Below are 18319 nucleotides of genomic sequence, written 5' to 3'. Positions count from 1 at the left end.
TTTGGTGCAAGCCTGTTTTCCCCCAGATTAAGTCTACTTATTTTCAAAATTTTAAACATACTAATATATTGTATGATCTATTTTATTTATCATACTAAAATTTCCCAATATTACCAAGGTTATTTCACACAATGTATTTGTTTGTTATCTATCTAGCACACTAAAACTGTAAATTCTATGACAGCAAGGATTATCTATTTTGTTCACTAATATATTTCTAGTACCCAGCACAATGCCTGGCATATAATATAAGGCATTAAAAACTATTGTTAAAAGAATAAATAAATCTATATGCATCCTTATTTCCCTCCATCCAATCTGAAAGGCTGGGTCCTTTCAGACTCAAAATAAACCCTCTGGTTCTCTTCTCATTCTCTTCTTTAATCGCTCCCTCTCTATAAACAATTTTCCCTCAGCATATAAATATGCTGACAATAAAGAGGGCAAGTGTCTTTCTTTTAAAAGAAAGCTAAAAAAAAAAAGAAAGAAAAATCTTCCATCTACTTTATACCCACTCCCCTTTATTTACTATTTTTTCCCTCCTAGTTTTCACATTTAAACTAATTGAAAAAAGTATCTATTCTTCAACCAACAATAACCTGCCATTCACCCTCACCAACCCCTATGGTTGCTCTAATCAACCCTAATGATTTCCTAACTGTGATATCTGTTGATTTTCAAATCTTTATTCTTTTTGTTATCTCTGTAGTAGCATTTAACATGGCTAAACACTCCCTCTTTCTTGACATCCTCTCCTCCCCTGGAATCTGTGATACCACACTCTCCTAGTTTTCCTCCTACCTTTCTGAGCTTTCTCTTAGTTCTTCTTAGCTTTCTCCCTGAGTACCTCTTCCTCTGCTCAACCCTAAACATTATGCTCCCCCAGGGTTTTTATCCAATGTTCCCTTTTCACTCTACACCCTCTTCTTGGAAAATTTCATCTATTCCTATTGATGCAGATGACTCCCGAATCTGTATCTCCGAGAGCCCAGACCCCTTTCTTGAGCTCTAAATCTCATCACAGACCCCCTAACTCAGGCAAAGCTCAATCCATCATCTTCAACTTGCTCTTTCTTCTATATTTTCCACTTCAGATCATGATTCTTCATCCACTCAGTCACTCATGCCGGAAAACAGGACCATCCTAGAGGCCTCACTCTTCTTCAGCTCTCATACCCAGCAGCAATCGTATCATATTGATCTTGCATCCTAAAGATCTCAATTTTATCTCTTCCTCTTCACTACTATTGTCTGTCTTCCTTGCCTGGATAATTATTTCTATGGGTCTAGTCTTTCTCCTGCCAATCCATCTTCCATGCTAGTGTCAGAGCAAGCTTTCTAAAATGCAAATCTTATCAAGTTTTGCCTACTTAATGTCAATCGTTCCTCTTTACTTTTAAAATAAAATCCAACTTCCTTAGCCTGACTTGTAAGGTCCTTTAAGATCTGGGGCTTACTTGCCTCTAACCTTATCTCCCCCATCCCTACAACCTCCTACTCCCCAAAATACCCAAAAGCTACAAACATTAGCCCTCCTCCATTACTCTGCCAATAATTATCACTCTGACCCCCATTCCCACCTTAGTTCGTCTGACTAAATTATACTTCAAGATCTGGCTCAAGTGATATCTTTTTCTTGGAAACTTTTCCAGGACTACTCCCAATTTGTAGCTTTCTTGTTGGCCTTCCTCACAAGTTTCTCTCGCGCGGGACAGGCTTATATTTGTTTCCTCTGCATTTACTCAGTACCTCTTAAAATGCCTAGAATTTAGCAAGCACCAAACAAACACCTGTGGATTATATGACTTAATAACTGAATGAATGAAATAGTTCTCTCTCTTCCTCAGCACCACATCCTCTAACAAGCAGCTGTGAGGGATAAATTATAGTCTTTGCAGAATTTCCTCTAACATCCTAACCCTTACCTCTCTCCTCCACCTCCAATTTTCAAGCCCAAGGTAGGTTTTTCAAACCATGGTTGAACTCACCAAAACCACTTCCCTCTCCTTTTTGTTGGTCCCTGATCTGAGAATGATCCTGAACTGTTTTCTTCAGTTGGTCTTTCTGCCTGTGCTCATGTCCACTTTGGGCTTTCTCCATTTTCTCATTTTCTGGGAAGATAAAAGAAAACACATGAGCCATGCCGCTGAGCCTGTGCGTCTGGAGCCTGTGCTCCGCAACAGGAGAGGCCACAACAGTGAGAGGCCTGCGTACCGCAAAAAAAAAAAAAAAAAAAAGAAAAGATTGTAGGGTAGAGAGATGAAGAAGAGAATCTTTGTAGATAGTAGAGGTCAGTTAAAGAAGGAAGAAGAATCATAGCTCAATAGTTTCAAGTCTTGGGCTGAAAATTCTCAGTATGCCCACTGTCCAATTCCCTAATTTCATGGAGTAAGTACTTGAGCCAGGTGTCAAAATGTATCTGACTATACTTACGAGCGGCCTTCTTTCTTTTGCTTAAGGAGAGTTTATTGAATTTCTTCTCAGAGGGTGCAGGATCTGGCTGGCCTGGCTTAGATGTCTTTATCTCAGGGATTACTCCACCTTCGTGAGAGGCTGAAATCTCTAGAATATGCGGTACCACTACCCTCTCTCTGCAAATAAGATTTTTAATTAAAAGGTATAAAGGGGCAATTTATAGTACCCCTCTTTTGAAAAAACCCAAGGATAAAAGTTAGGAGGACAGAAGAATTGTAAGCTCTCTATGGCCTCCTGAGGTCATTTTATCCATCTACTAGCCTATTTTTCCCAACTCAAGTATCTTTCCTGAGATGAGAGAAAGCTATAGAGATATGAAAAATGACTACATAGATAGATAGATGGATAACCATTTATCAATATTAAGTCTACCCTGTGATCAACTCTCCTCACTGGGATAAACTTACCCATCAGCATTATTATTATCAGTAGTAGAAGAAGCAATTCCTGGTTCCTTGTCTAACTGGGTACATCTTGTAGGCTGGGCACAGGAAGTCTCTGCAAAATCGAGGCTAGATGCCATCCCTCCCAAAACAAAATACTATAAGCAGAGAAGCAATTAAAGAAAACAGCTACTCCATTATTTCCAAACTGTAAATTTTCATTAAAATATCTCCCATCAGTCGCCTGGAAGAGCTTACCTTTGGACTTTTGCCACACCATAGAACTTTCAAGTTTTTTTTTTCTTTTTTTAATATTTATTTATTTATTTATTTAGTTGTGCCAGGTCTCAGTTGCAGCAGGCAGGGTCCTCAGCTGTGGCTCACAGTCTACTTAGTTGCAGCTCACCGGCTCCTTAGTTGTGGCATGCAAACTCTTAGTTGCGGCATGCATGTGGGATTTAGTTCCCCAACCAGGGATTGAACCCGGGCCCCCTGCATTGGGAGCGTGGAGTCTCAACCACTGTGCTACCAGGGAAGTTCCAACTTTCAAGTTTTTTAATTCTCAGGAAAAACTACAAATCTATATCCTTCTGCAAGGCTTTCCAGATTGATTTGCCTATTCTAGGATAGCCAGGTAATGTTAATTTTATTTTGTGTACATAACAGAAATTTTATGTACCATGTTTTATATCATTTGCTCCTCAAACTCTCTCTAGGAATGGAAGTATACCTAAGAATAGCTGAAAATGTCAAATCACTGTCCTTAGCCTCATGACCTTATGGAGAAGGCCTCACGACCTATGCTATAGAGTTCCTTATTCTAAAATCAAATTCCTGAGCATATGTTAAAGCAGTATTAGAAACAGAAATATACAAGGGTAGATGGAGATGGAGACTAAGTTCTTCAAATCTGGGAAAAATAATTTATCTTTTCTATGAAGACTGTAAACATATAGAAATAAATTTAAATTACATTTTAAAAATCTAGATGAAACTATTTTTATATTCTGAAGTCAATGTAATCTACTTTTCTAAAAGTCTGTACCCTCTGTCTAAGGTGGTTTAGCTATAGTCCTGTTGATAGAAGATGAAGTATTTAAAACTATTTCAAAGTCTCATCTAATATTTCCTTACTTAGAAAGATGGAGGGAAGGAGAGACGCTATCGACTTACTCTACCCCTCAGATAACAATTTCTTGGCCAAACTGAAACTCTTTTACTCTCACTATAAGCCATACCCAAGCACTCCTGGAGGGACTTCTGTAGCACAATCTGGACAAGCTCCTCAAATTCTGCATTTGTAAGAGTTGATTTTCCCTGCAGAGAGAAGGGTAGGGGAGAAAAACTGCTCATCTTTCCCCAGTCCTCCTCTGTGACTAGTCAAGGAAGCCTCCTTTAGATGAGGCAGTAAGTTCACAAGACTGAGAGCATAAAGTCAACCTAAGGATTCCATAAATTCTATCCCAGATCTCCTGGGAGTAAAGGAGTCAAAGAAAAGGAAAAAGTTTATAAAATTTCTGTCTACTTCTACTCTCACCTCCATCCCACCTCAGCCCCTCCCTGCCCAGTATGCCCTGCTAAACGCTTTCATCAAAACACTTTTTACCTCTTAGAGAAGAAAATAGAAGCCCCAAAAAGAAATCAAAAACTGAAACTACAGGATGAATTTTCCCTGTGGGATTTACTACATTCAAATTTATGTTATAAATATTTAAATGTCTTCTGAAATGAAAAGATCCTGTTTGCCCAGGCTGGGTGACTAGGAGAAACTGTCCCACTAGAGCCCATCATTGTGATTTTTACCTTTTCTTTCTTCTCTGCTTTCTTGTTGTCTTGAGCCTTTCCTTTTAGCTCCTGGCCACTGCCTGTACCATTCTCTTTGGTTGTTTTCTCCTTCTTCTTCTCTAACCTGGCCTTTAGCAGGCTTGGCCTGGTCTCTGCCTCTGGGGAACTGATTCCCAGGATCTCCTCCTTCGATGAGTTAAGGTTATAGGGCATCAGGCTATGCAGTTTTTGTGCAGGTGGGGCAAAGGTTTTCTTTGGTCCCTTCCCGAATTCTGAAAGAAATTTGATCATCAAATGGAATTTATGAAATATAGAATCTAACACAGAAATTGCCAAACACTGCCACTGACTGACCATATCAGAATTATCTGGATATGAAATAATAATATAATATGAAATATTAATAATATTATAATGAAATATTATAATATGAAAAAATAATAAATTATTATTTAACAAATTCAGATTCCTAGGCCTTCCTTCCCCAACCCTCCCAGCCCCCCACCCTCTCATCCCTGCCCTAAGATTCTGATGAAGTAGTTTGAAGTGAGGCCCAAGAATCTGTAATTTTACGAGGCTATCTAGATGATTCTGATGCACTACCAGGTTTAAGAACAACTGAGTAAGTCAAACGTGATAAATATAAGTATGCAGGAAGCTGAATTATTCAAATGTGAATTTTTTTTTAATTTGCTTGTTTTAACTTTGCACAAAATTTTAGGGGAAATTAGAGAAATTTTTAAAAACCTAGTCAAAATCTACAAACGATGCAATGAAAATTGTACTGATCCTCCCAGGTATAAGTAATGTATCTTTCTTCTGAGCTTCCATAATACTTTGTACCTGTCCTGTGGCATTTACCACATTCAAATTTATGTTTTAAATATCTAAATGTCTCTTCTCTCCCTACGAGTTCATACATTTCTTGAATAAGACTGTTTCTAAGTCAAATGTATTTCACTCAAAGTGTCTAGAAAAGTAGTAACTTTAACAAAGTGGACATGAAATACATGTGAATTGAGCTTCCCTTTGGGGGGAAAGGTGTCCAGATGACCAACGGCTGAGAAAGAAGAGGAAAGTGACTCTTGACTCACCTTCTTTACTCTGCAAGGTTGTCATCATTCAGCTCAGAAGCTACACTTTTCTTTATGCCTCTGTTAGAAAAAAGAAATGAACTGCTACTACTCTGAACATGATTTTTCAAATTTTATTGAAGCCTAGTTGATTTACAATGTTCTGTTCATTTCTGCTGCACAGCAAAGTGATTCAGGGAAACTTATATATATTCTTTTTCATATTCTTCATCATTATGGTTTATCACGGGATACTGAATATAGTTCCCTGTGCTATACAGTGCTGATCGAACATGATTTTTTTTTTTTTTTTTTTTGCGGTACGCGGGCCTCTCACCGTTGTGGCCTCTCCAGTTGCGCAGCACAGGCTCCGGACGCGCAGGCTCAGCGGCCATGGCTCACAGGCCCAGCCGCTCCGCCGCATGTGGGATCCCCCCAGACCGGGGCATGAACCCGTGTCCCCTGCATCGGCAGGCGGACTCTCAACCAGTGCGCCACCAGGGAAGCCCTGATCGAACATGATTTTAAACTTTCTCCTCTACCTGTCTTCTTGGGTTCAGGGTCTCTTTGCCTGGGACACTTGAACTACATTTTCTGCCTTCTTGATTACAATTCTACTCCTCAGCAGTGCCAATTACATGCTGGAGGATCATAAAAGTTGCTGTTTTAAAGATCAGCAACAATCCTTAGTGTTTTAAGTGCCTAGAACCATGTGCAACATGAGGTAGGCACTTGTAAGTAGGTAGAAATGATAGTGGTAGTGATGTGTTAAAAAACAAAATTCAGGGGCTTCCCTGGTGGTACAGTGGTTAAGAACCCGCCTGCTAATGCAGGGGAAACGGGTTCGAGCCCTGGTGAGGGAAGATCCCACATGCTGCGGAGCAACTAAGCCCGTGCACCACAACTACTGAGCCTGTGCTCTAGAGCCTGCATGCCACAACTACTGAGCCCACCCACCTAGAGCCCATGCTTGGCAACAAGAGAAGCCACCGCAGTGAGAAGCCCGCACACCGCAACAAAGAGTAGCCCCCGCTCACCACAACTAGAGAAAGCCCGCGTGCAGTGATAAAGACTCAACGCAACCAAAAAAAATAAATTAAAAAAAATTCAACTGAGTAAATTTTGAGGATCTTATTGGCTTTATTCAACAATTCACGAATTGGGCAGCATCCAATCTACCAGATAGACAGGAGCTCCAAGGAGCTATACAAAATTAAAGACTTTTACAGGCAGAAGGGAGCAGGAACAAGGAAGTAATACTAGGCAAAAAAAAAAAAAAAAAAAAAAAAAAAAAAAGCAGGTTGGTCATACAAGGTTACTTTCCTTTAAGGGACTACTGGAGTCTATCAGGCAGATTACCCAACTAGTGATGATCAGGCAATTCCTGACTGACTGGTTTAAGATTCCATTTCTGGGAGACCTAACATGGTAATTAAGTTGTCTTGGTTTAGTGACTTGGGGCTTAGCATAAGCAAGCCCATTTGGTGCCTCTTGTTAAAGCAAGACACGTTTTTAACAGCCAGAAGTATAAATAGTAGCAGAGTAGTGGTAGTAGGGTGTGGACAGTCCTGGGAGTTAAACAGTGAGAGTTTTCTTCAGAGGGATAACCTCATTTCACAAGGTTCTCCTGAATACTTAAAAGACAAATAACCTATAAATTCTCCTACCTAATTCAGACATCCCTATGCATAGAGAACCCCCTTTATTAACATTACTATAATGTATATCTTCCCTTTACCTAGATCTTCTAGTCTAATAAATTTCCGAATGTGCTGGATTCTCGCAATTTCTATTCATGGCTCAGAAATATTTAGTAATCAGCAGAGGTCCCCAGAGAAGCTAGTAATAAGAATCTAGCATATTCACTCTATATCCATAGTTTATCTGTAGCTATCTACTCACAGATGTTCTACAGATGTAGAACACAGATGTTCTATATCAGCATGCTTCATTATTTCTACCAAAGTTGTGACTAATAATAATAAATAACACTTATTGAGCACTCACTATAATCTTTGAATATGCCATCTCATTTAATTCTCCCAATAAATCTATGAGATTGATACCATTTTACATTTGGGGAAATTGAGGCTTAGAGGGATTTAGAGACATTAAGTAATCGATAAAGTGGTAAAAATCAGGATTAGAATCTGTCTGATTTATAAGTTTGCGTTATGAATTGTGCTACACTACATCCCAATCGTCTAGTTCAGTAGTTCAGTGCTTCACAATAACTTTAATATCACAGCACACATGTAAAGCATACATTAAAAGTACACATTGAAACACAGAAAATATTTCTAGGTACTCTAGGGTAAAAGGACCAGGCTGCCCACATCCATATACAACTGAGGGATGGGAGTGGGGGGCCTCCAGCCACACTAAAGGCTGAAGAGGTTAACATCTCTACACAGCTATAAGTCATTTGTGACCCAGCACAGTGCCAAGACTCATCTTGTGATGTTCCAAGAACTTGTACATTTTTCCAGTTTTCACTTTCCACCATTAATATTATTTCTACCCAGCTGTGGTTTGCCCAAAACCTCAGTGTTAATACATGGTAGAGTCAAGATGAACCCAGGTTTTGGCTTCTAAATTCTAATAACATGTCTGTTCTTCTCAGTGATCTTATTTCTGGCTGTTGGTTTTGAGTGCTTTGAAGGCCCTGGACCTGAAACTCAATCTTCCTACGCTGCCATCTCCCACTATAAAGAGATCCAAAAGCAGCATAAAATGGATCTTTGGGTTCATACAGTCTTCCCTCTAAAGGGGCTGAAAATTTTACGACCCTCAAATGGCCAAGCTAAACACTCAGTTGTTCAGGGTGTAGAATTCCTCCCTCCAGATCCCAAGATGAATTCAAAAGGTACTGGAGACTTGACTTAGTGTGGCCACAGCATGGCTGAATATAAAGTATTTTTAATTTTTTTTGGTATTTTTCTGTTCCTTTTCTTCATCCCATAAATGCGAATAATTGATATGCGCTATTCTGCAGTAACTACTTTTCCTATATATTAAGGAGCACATTTTATCATTGTTTCCATCTTAACTTTTCACCACCAACTCCCAAACTTATTTGACACTGGAAAAAAAGCAAGTGGGACACTGGGGGAGAATCACTGCAGCAAACTGGTCCCTTCTTTACGATAATCCTAAATAGAAGCTAGAAACTGGATAAAATTAGGCTGCAAAAGGAATAATAATAATAAATGACACACATATCTTCTCCCAGACTCTAGAATTCCAAAAATGATCCTGAGAAGTCCCTATGAAGACAATCAGAATTATAAAACTATACTAAATGAGAAAAACAAAATGAAAATTAGTGTACCTGAGATGACAAAATTTGATTTTTTTAAATGTTCATCTATATAAGATCCTTGTGTATCCGTAAACTATCTCTGGAAGAATACACAAGAAACTGACAAAAGTGTCTCAGCAGACTGGAAATGGGTGGCTGGGGGTGGAAATGAGCTCTCTACTGTACCCTCTTGTGTAACTCTAGCATTTTATACATATACCACCATTTCAAAGTGATTTTTTAAAATAAAAAGTATTTTAATCAACCTAAAAAGGCAAAATTTTTCCAATATTTAGTTTCAAATCATTATCTAAACCTATACTGACCTCTCTAGGCAAAAGTGTGTTACTGGAGCCCCAAGCAACTAGATAAAATTGTGGATCATTGTTGAGTTAATAAGATGTAGTAAATATACAAGCAGCAATGAATACTGGTTTTCCTTAACCTACAGTGAGGGTGTGATGAAGAACATTACTTTTAAATAAAATCTCTAACCTGATCAATAGAGAAGGGAAAATCTAGAAGTCACCGTCTGACAAGTCAAGTCTCTGCTCCTCTGTTTCAGGCGAAGTATTTTCTTCCACAATAACGAATGTTGAAATCTACTTCAGAGAGAGAAAAACAATTTTAAGGAAGTTAATAAATATACAAAATACCACCAACTTTCACCTGGCCAGCTACGAAATGACTGGGGGCTCTAGACCCAGGAATAACATTTGAGGTTTTAATTTCTTTTTTCTGACCTTAGATGAAAAAAGAGAGACAAAAAAATCCAATAAAGCTTTAAGTGTGAAAGTAACAGAAAGTTCCATAACCAGATCCTAACTACTGAACTGACATAAGAAAGAAGGGTGAATAAGGAGGGGAAAATAACTTAGAAATAATAAAAGGAACCAAGGGAAGGTGAATGAGCTATTCCAAAAAATAGTTTTCTTTCATTTAGAACACTAAAAATCATGACACTGATTATAGAATGAAATCACCTAGCTCAGCAGATCTCAAAGTGTGATCTAAAGACCCCTGAGGGCCCCCTCCCTTTTTCAACTACTTATCTGTGTTAGGCTGGGTTTTCTCATACTCTTCAACCAAAACAAGATATCATAACAGATTGAATTCAGAAACAGATGAAAATCCAGCCAGACATGAAAGAGATTTGCAGAAATGTAAAACACCATTCTTCATACTAAATTTTGTTTCATTTAGGAAAATATATTTTCATTAAAATATTATCTATGTTAACATGTAATGGGTTTATTATTGTTATTTTAAAATTAATAAATGTTTAATTTTTTTCTCAGTTTAATTTCTAATATACTAGTATCAATAGATCCATAAATAGATATAAACCAATGTTTGGAATCCTTCATAATTTTTAAGAGTATAAAAGGATTCTGAGACCAAAATGTTTGAGAATTGATCTAGCTAAATAAATTCAGTCTTGTCAATATTTTTCAAAAAGCATTAATCCTCCTCTCCCTTCCCCCCATTTAGAATATGTTCACAAATTTCTCCCCTCTTAAGTATCCAAGTATTCCCTCTTTATATTGTTCCTGGAATCCTTGGTCTAAAAGAACAAAAGAAACCCTTTAGAATTGTCCTCTAACACAGACTCCGTGAGCCTCAAAAAACTGTATTTAAAGACTGTATTTTGGGAAAAAAAAAAGACTATATTTTGAGCAAAGAACAAGAAAGATCGAGTTTCTGTTCTCACTGAGCTGACATTCTAGTGGGAGTAGATAGACACATACAAAAATAAGTAAATATATATTGTAAAATAAATAAATAAAGACTATATTTTGGGAGCAGTTTTCTCAGGGTTACTTGAGATGCTGCCTCCCAGGCTTGAAGTCCTCAGTATGGCCACCAGATAAAACATAACTCTTAAATAAATAAATAAAGACTATATTTTAAATATCCTTTAAGCTGGAGTTTGATTTCTTTTTGTCTTAATGTCTAACGGTATGTAGATCCCTGCTCATTATCATTCCTCCGTCAGTAAGAGTTCTTTTTCTCTTTCTCTCTTCCTTCCTTCCTGTCTCTTTCTTCCTTCTTTCTCTCATGTGCACTCAGCAAGCATGATTTAAAACTTTTAACAAGACAGAAGGAAAAAATGATCCCCGCTACGCTTACTGCCCATAATAGACTACCTAACAAGACATTTACTGTCATTAACTACCTGAACTAAACCTTTTACATAATCTTATAAATAAATTAATGGTGACTAAAGCTTCTCGGTTCAGAGAGTGCAAGGAAGCACAGAGATACGGGCACTTATCACCAAAGCAGACTCCTTCTTTAGGACCCTGATCCTGGTTCAGACCCTTGCTATCTTAAACTCCCGAAAAGCTTGCATACTTGCCCCAAACTATTGCCGACCTCAAACTAGCCTTTTTGTGTTGTTTTCGCTTAAAGGGGTCATGCCCATGGACTCCCAGACTCCGGCAGCATTTTGACTCACAGAGCACCAAGGTGACGTTTTAGAACAATAAAAGGCCTGATTCCACCTTATAAACCAGAGGGAAGAACTCTGACGGACCCACATTTTTCCCTCTCTCTTCCCTCACCAATTCTGTCTTAAGCACAACATTTAAGAACGGAGGTACCACAGAGCCAAAAGTCCTTGACTCCCCTCAAAGGGTAAAAGAGTGTCTTTCTAGCGTCTCTTCCCTATCAACAACTCCCCCGCCATGAGAGAATTTCCCCTCAGCTCCCACCCGCAACCCGCGGAGGCACCAGGATCCGCATTCTCGCTCAGGTCCGTCGTCGCCCGCCGTGATATTGAGTTACTTTGTTTGTTGGGAGTAAGTTTGCGGTTAGAGATTCTGAGGACAGGGGTTAAGAGTTGGACGGCACCCTGAAGAGAAAACTTCTCAGGCGACAGGTGCCAGGACTGGCCACGCCTAGCACCTTCAGCTGCAAGCGGAGCTACCTTCTGGAGAGATGAGAACCTAAGGGCGAGGAGCAGAGTGGGCTAATGCAGAGATTCTCCAAGCCCCTCGAACCTCGAGCCAGTTTTCCCGCCACCAGGGAAAGGCGCGAGGCCGCGCACAATCTCCACCTCCACCCCCACCGGCGGCCTGCTCGCAGAGGTAAGGCGCATGCGCAACTGGAATCGGCTTCTGCGTCTGCGCAGCTGAGTTATTGCCGCCATCTTCCAACAGAACGCCCTGTAAAACTACAAATCCCATAATCCTCGGTGGCCTCACTTTTTTTAGGTGGCAGCAATAGCGCCTGATCGTTCAAGATGCACATCTTCCTTTTACTAACTTTACTCTGTGCCCCAGACTGCCTTTTCCTTCCTCTGGGAATCGTGCCCTGATTCCCATTCTTCCTCTTAGTCTCCTTCATGCCCTTATTTTGATACTTTATTTTGAGACTATCCTTAACCCCATTCTCGCCTCTTCCTCCCTCTTCTCAGCCACAGTACCCGCACCCCAAGCGCTGTTGGCAAGGAGAACGAGCCACAAAGCACCCTCTGGAAAGGCCGTCGAGTAGCTTCTTCCCCATTGACTGAGGCAGGGGGTCCCCAAAGCAGGCCAAAGCCTCTTCTCCGCCCACATTCGTTTTTATATAAGGCGGCGCGAAGCCGCAACGTGTGCTCGGGAAGGCCTGAGTACGAGGGGGCGGTGGTGGTGGGTGTACTGCTATTGGTGGCTGTGGTGGGCGTCGGGGTCGCTCTCCGCGGGCTGGGGGGCTCGTGCGCAGACGTCGGGTGGTGGGCGGAGGCGTTGGTGTCCGGGCGGTGGGTGGGGAGGCGGAGAGGAGGGCGTGGTGTCCCCAGGTGATTGCGATTGGGGGAAGGCGGAGGAGCGAGAGAACTACTCGGCCATTTCGGGGGAAGAGGAAGTTGGACAACATTGCCTGTTTTAGTTTTTTTTTTTTTTCCAGTTCGGCAGAGAATATTTTCCAGGGGGTGAGTTAAAATGAACTGTCGTATTATACTGAGAACAGTTAGTAGGAAGACGGGCAGTACGCTCCGCTCCTTCCCCTCCCCTACTTCTAGGTTCACCCCTCCACTCCCTCGGAAGCCCTTCTAAATAGGTGGACACAGGGGGCAACCAGGTCATGAATAATTCATGAGGGCCGCCCCGTTCCTTAGACACGCCCCTCCGAGTCGTGCTGACGCATGATGGGTGTACCAAACCTGAGGCAGCAACGTAACAGTCCCCGCCCCTAGGGCGGAGGGCGGGGCGTCATCTCCAGCACGTGCTGCATCTACCCGCGCAAGCCCAAAAGGGTGTGCGCAGGCGCTGCCCACTAGGGGGAGGAAGGAGGCGGGGTAGGGAGGTTGCTGGGTTTAGAGCCGGGCGGAGACCGCTGAGACTCATTCCTCAGGAACAAGGGTCGGGTGTCAAGGAGACCTTTTCACACCAGCTCCCCGTCCCCCGCCTACGGTGGGTGGGATCGCGCGGCAGAGACAAAGGATATCAGTAGGGACGGACATAGCTGCGAAGGGAAGTAGGGTGTCAGTTTGGGGTGGTGGGCTTTTGGGGGGGCTGAGGGGGCTATATTTAAACTCCCGGAGCCGTTAAGTTGGTTCGTACTCCGATGCGCGCGCAACCAGGGTGGTGGCGGAGTGCGCATGCGTGATTCCAGGGAGAGAGGAACGCGCCCCAGTAGTGCGCGCTCGCGGCGAAGCGGTAGTGGTAGTGGAGAAAGGGGTCGGCGCACGCGCGGTTGATTCCTCGAGTTGTTCGGGTCTCGCGGGCATCTTGTTTTGGTCTCGCGGGCGAGTAGGGCGCGCTTCGGGGGAGGCGCTTGGGCGCGAGACTAGGGGAGAAGAGCAGAACTGCGCGCGCACTCGCGAAAGGGGGGGAAGCGAGCGGGGTTTAGGAAGGGGGGTTAAGCCCCCTGTCCCCCCGGTTGCCCTCGACTGGGTCGGAATAAGGGGAGGAAATGATCGAGATGGCGGCGGAGAAGGAGCCGTTTCTGGTGCCGGCCCCGCCGCCGCCGCCGCTTAAAGATGAGTCGGGCGGAGGGGGCGGCCCCACTGTGCAACCGCACCGAGAGGCAGCCTCCGGGGAGCTCCGCGGCGGAACACAGCGTGGGCCGGGCCCGCGCGCACACTCGGCGGGATCCCCGGCTTCTGGGGCCGGCAAGGAGAGCCCCGGGGCTGCATCCACCCCTCGGGGCGGTCAGTCGCAGCAACAACGAGGGGGCGGCCCCCAGGCGCAGTCGCACGGGGAGGCCCGCTTGTCGGATCCCCCCGGGAGAGCCGCTCCCCCGGACGTGGGGGAGGAGCGACGGGGAGGGGGCGGAACAGAACTGGGCCCCCCTGCTCCTCCTCGACCCCGTAATGGCTATCAGCCCCACCGGCCCCCTGGGGGAGGTGGGGGCAAGAGGAGAAATAGCTGTAATGTAGGGGGAGGTGGTGGAGGCTTCAAACATCCGGCCTTCAAGAGGCGCAGGCGGGTCAATTCGGACTGTGACTCTGTCTTACCCTCCAACTTCCTCCTGGGGGGCAATATCTTTGATCCATTGAACCTGAATAGTCTCCTGGATGAGGAAGTGAGCCGCGCACTCAATGCGGAGACCCCTAAGTCATCCCCACTTCCGGCCAAGGGGCGAGATCCAGTGGAGATCCTCATCCCCAAAGATATTACAGACCCTCTCAGTCTCAATACTTGCACTGATGAGGCCCAAGTAGTCCTTGCTTCGCCACTCAAGACTGGTCGGAAGCGGCATAGACACCGGGGACAGCACCACCAGCAGCAGCAGCAGCAGGCAGCTGGAGGGAATGATAGCCACTCCGTGCTGCCCACAGCCCCCCTCACTTCCTCACTCCATGGGGAGGGCACCCCGCAGCAGCAGCAGCATAGAGGCCAGAACCGGGACGCCCCCGAACCCTATGAACTCAACACAGCCATCAACTGCAGGGATGAGGTCGTGTCTCCCCTTCCATCTGCCCTACAGGGTCCCTCAGGCTCCCTTTCAGCCCCTCCAGCTGCCTCAGTTACCTCTGCATCCTCGTCTTCCTCCTCACGACATCGCAAACGTCGCAGGACTTCCAGCAAGTCAGAGGCAGGGGCTAGGGGTGGGGGCCAGGGTCCCAAGGAAAAGGGCCGAGGGAGTGGGGGAGGCCGCCACCACCTCCACCCACTACCTGCTGCGGGCTTCAAAAAGCAACAGTGCAAGTTCCAGTATGGGAATTTTTGCAAGTACTATGGGTACCGCAATCCTTCCTGTGAGGACGGGCGCCTTCGGGTGTTGAAGCCTGAGTGGTTTCGGGGTCGGGACGTCCTAGATCTGGGCTGCAATGTGGGCCATTTGACCCTGAGCATTGCCTGTAAGTGGGGCCCGTCCCGCATGGTGGGCCTGGATATTGATGCCCAGCTCATCCATTCGGCCCGCCAAAACATCCGACACTACCTGTCCGAAGAGCTGCGTCTGCCACCCCAGACTTCTGACGGGGCCCCAGGAGCAGAGAGTGAGGAAGGGACCACAACCGTCCGAAAGAGAAGCTACTTCCCGGCCTCACTGACAGCCAGCCGGGGTCCCATTGCTGCACCCCAAGTGCCCTTGGATGGAGCAGACACATCCGTCTTCCCCAACAATGTTGTCTTCGTCACGGTAAGAGGGTTCACAGGCTCTTGGGATAGGGACCAGGAGTGAAGATGAGGTTAAATGGGAACATGGCAGGGAAAGGTTATGACCCAGAGGGTGTCTGTGCATGCACCCCTCCCTAGGAAAACCAAATCCTCCAGAGAAGGGTCTGAATCTGCGATTGATTCCACTGGGTGTGTCTCCCCCCCTATAACCTGGGTCGGGGGGGGGCGGTGGCTCTACTTGGAGTCCTTTCTCATGACTGCAAGCCCCAGAATTGGGGCAGACTCCTCTTGCCCTGCTCTTGGCCAGTACTGTAATCCAGACCTGTCCACCTTCCCTGTTAGAGGATGTGGTCCAGATGAAAACTTGTCCTCCAACTTACTGAAGGTGCATGAAGGGATGGGTTTCAGACATGCAATGTCTTGGGATGGGGGGGAGGATTAGGGTAGTGGCTGACTAATTACAGTTTCTGTCCTTTGATAGGGACCTTGTTTGCATTAGATGCAGAATTGATTTGTCAGTGGCCAGGAACCTAAGCGGCTTGGCCTAAGGTCATCTCCACACTGACCCAAGATGGTGGGATGGGGAAGTGTCAGAAAGAGTACCTTGGGGAAGCAGGAGAGAGTACCATGTCTTCAGTGTCTGTCCCCTGACTGCAGATGGATTCCCGTAAAATGCTCCAGTTAGGCCAGCTACAGGAATAGTTGGCAGTGTGTTGGGTTACAACCTAGAAGAATGGACTTTGCAGAGGGTGGTAATGAGCTTATCATCTAGAAAAGGTTTCCTGCGGGATGGGGTTCTTCATTTCTCTGGGAGAAAAAGAATAGGCCTGAAACTTTGCCAGTCCCAACTACAGGGAAGGAACCCACAGGTCTCCCTTTCAAACCTGGGTTGGGGCCCTTTGCATAACGTTGAATCTCTCAGCTTAATGACTGTGGGGTGGGAATAAGTAGTGGACAGGGTCTTGGGAGAACCCCACCATTCTTTCTCTGCAATTTCCCAGCTTTGGTGATCTCGTGGATAATTTGCTCAATTTAAAGTTACCAGGCTTCCCTGGTGGCGCAGTGGTTGAGAGTCCGCCTGCCGATGCAGGGGACACGGGTTCGTGCCCCGGTCCGGGAAGATCCCATATGCCGCGGAGCGGCTGGGCCCGTGAGCCATGGCCGCTGAGCCTGCGCGTCCGGAGCCTGTGCTCCGCAACGGGAGAGGCCACAACAGTGAGAGGCCCGTGTACCGCAAAAAAATAAAGTTACCTAAGCTCCCTTTTTATGTTTGAATGGCTTACCAGCAATAGAAAGCAAGAAAATGAGACTCAAACAGGGTACCATTTGGGAGTTATTTTGAGAAGTGTCAAAGCAGATTGTGGCCAAGGACTAAAGTGAGGCTGCAGAGTGGGTTGTGAGGGGGCAGTGGTTCTTTTATGCCTCTGTTGACCTCACCCCTAATTCTTGCTCTCAGGGTAACTATGTGCTGGATCGAGATGAGCTGGTGGAGGCCCAAAAACCTGAGTATGATGTGGTGCTCTGCCTCAGCCTCACCAAGTGGGTGCATCTCAACTGGGGAGACGAGGGGCTGAAGCGCATGTTTCGTCGAATCTACCGGCACCTACATCCTGGGGGCATCCTGGTCCTGGAGCCCCAGCCTTGGTCATCCTACGGCAGGAGAAAGACTCTCACGGTGAGTTGGGGTTTCTGGAAGTTGGGCCTATCCTTCCTTTAGTTGAGGCAAGGAAGGCCTCAAAGAAGCAGAAAGAGGACTTTCTGAACAAGGTGAAAAGGCCCCCTGGGTGGGCATCATCCTCCACCAGCAGAGAAGGCAACGAGCTAAAGTGATCCCTTGCCATCCTCCCTAGGAAGCAATCTACAAGAACTACTATCGAATTCAGTTGAAGCCAGAGCAGTTCAGTTCCTACCTGACATCCCCAGAGGTGGGCTTCTCCAGCTATGAGCTTGTGGCCACACCCCACAACACCTCCAGAGGTAAGGCTGGCTTATTTTGTTGGGGGAGGAAGGGAGGCCAGTCCTGGTGCAGGGTGCAGACCCTGTGGAGTCTTAAGGTCCTGCCAAAACCCCTCCTGATTGCACACTCTTCCCTCAGGCTTCCAGCGTCCTGTGTACCTGTTCCACAAGGCCCATTCCCCCAGCCACTAAGTGGCCCCCTGAACAGAAAGTGTGAAGCTGCCCGCTGCTCCAGAGGACCTGGGGGGGGAGAGGAAAGTATCCCAAGGTCTTTTCTTTCTGCCTCCAAAAATAGTTTCCTCTCCTGGATCTGCAGAGAAAGCTTTTCCTGTGTTGCTGCCCCAGCCTCTTCCCTACACCTCTGGCACCTAAGCAGCAAGCCCAGCTGTGCTGGAGTCACCATCATCTTCCTCTCCCCTAGCCCACTGGGCTGGATGGCATGGACTGTTTGCTGCCCTCTGTTCTCCGAGGGCATGGGAGGTGGGGGGTATCAAGTTCTCTAGCCTCTTCCTCCTGTTCTCCCAAGGAGAGGTTCCCATTTCTCCTCGGCCCTTGTCCCTAGCTGCGTTTCAGTGGACCACGGATAGATGGACTGAGGGTTAAAAGGGGGACGTTGCTGGGGAGGCATGCAGGTACTGTGAAAATCCTTCCCTCTGCTGTCCCTCACTGGGAGAGGGGGTTGGGTTTGGAATGTGAGAACAGCACAATAAACTTGATGTTTAGGGCAGTGGCCCACACACCTGTCTGGCACATTCTAGTTGGGGGCGGGGGGGGGTGGGGGGGACACGGTGCCTCCTG

General features: G+C 45.4%; 2 protein-coding genes across 10 annotated transcripts in view; one reads left to right on the top strand and one right to left on the bottom strand.

Moving 5' to 3' along the window:
- The window catches only part of ZCWPW1 (zinc finger CW-type and PWWP domain containing 1), a 30851-nt gene extending 18358 nt beyond the window's left edge, over nt 1–12493 (bottom strand). For 3 of the 8 annotated variants that reach the window (XM_029222322.1, XM_029222329.1, XM_029222330.1), the window contains exons 1-8: nt 11947–12074; nt 9513–9619; nt 5738–5797; nt 4662–4915; nt 4097–4175; nt 2883–3000; nt 2434–2591; nt 1989–2111 (exon numbers count right to left, since the gene is read on the bottom strand). In XM_029222322.1, coding sequence (XP_029078155.1) covers nt 1989–2111; nt 2434–2591; nt 2883–3000; nt 4097–4175; nt 4662–4915; nt 5738–5765 — 760 coding nt within the window. In that variant the 5' untranslated portion in view covers nt 5766–5797; nt 9513–9619; nt 11947–12074. Of the gene's footprint in view, nt 1–1988; nt 2112–2433; nt 2592–2882; nt 3001–4096; nt 4176–4661; nt 4916–5737; nt 5798–9512; nt 9623–11731; nt 11770–11946; nt 12082–12450 lie in introns of those variants that run through there. The other 5 variants (XM_029222327.1, XM_029222323.1, XM_029222328.1 and 2 more) reach the window with 5 other exon arrangements.
- A 681-nt stretch (nt 12494–13174) lies between these two features.
- MEPCE (methylphosphate capping enzyme) lies at nt 13175–18266 on the top strand. Of its 2 annotated transcripts, XM_029222240.1 has the most exons (5): nt 13175–13411; nt 14931–15587; nt 17022–17240; nt 17416–17542; nt 17661–18266. In XM_029222240.1, the coding sequence occupies exons 2-5, from the start codon at nt 15324–15326 to the stop codon at nt 17711–17713; spliced, it is 663 nt and encodes a 220-aa protein (XP_029078073.1). In that variant the 5' UTR covers nt 13175–13411; nt 14931–15323; the 3' UTR covers nt 17714–18266. The 2 variants fall into 2 exon arrangements, with proteins under 2 accessions (XP_029078073.1, XP_029078072.1); XM_029222239.1 differs by lacking the exon at nt 13175–13411 and having other exon boundaries at nt 13476–15587.
- The last annotated feature ends 53 nt before the right edge of the window (nt 18267–18319 follow it).

The sequence above is a fragment of the Monodon monoceros genome, unplaced genomic scaffold (assembly GCF_005190385.1).
Source record: "Monodon monoceros isolate NGI ecotype Baffin Bay Population unplaced genomic scaffold, NGI_Narwhal_1 Super_Scaffold_13, whole genome shotgun sequence".
Classification (NCBI taxonomy): Eukaryota; Metazoa; Chordata; class Mammalia; order Artiodactyla; family Monodontidae; genus Monodon; species Monodon monoceros.
The sequence above is the reverse complement of the archived record's forward strand: the minus strand, read 5'-3'. Positions and strand labels throughout refer to the sequence as shown.

What these genes read in the sequence shown, in the direction of transcription:
- MEPCE (XM_029222239.1), top strand. Translation starts at nt 13,914, where the DNA reads ATGATCGAGATGGCGGCGGAGAAGGAGCCGTTTCTGGTGCCGGCCCCG. An exon ending in ACAATGTTGTCTTCGTCACG is followed by an intron (nt 15,588 to 17,021) that starts GTAAGAGGGTTC and finishes TCTTGCTCTCAG; the next exon opens with GGTAACTATGTGCTGGATCG. An exon ending in GCAGGAGAAAGACTCTCACG is followed by an intron (nt 17,241 to 17,415) that starts GTGAGTTGGGGT and finishes CATCCTCCCTAG; the next exon opens with GAAGCAATCTACAAGAACTA.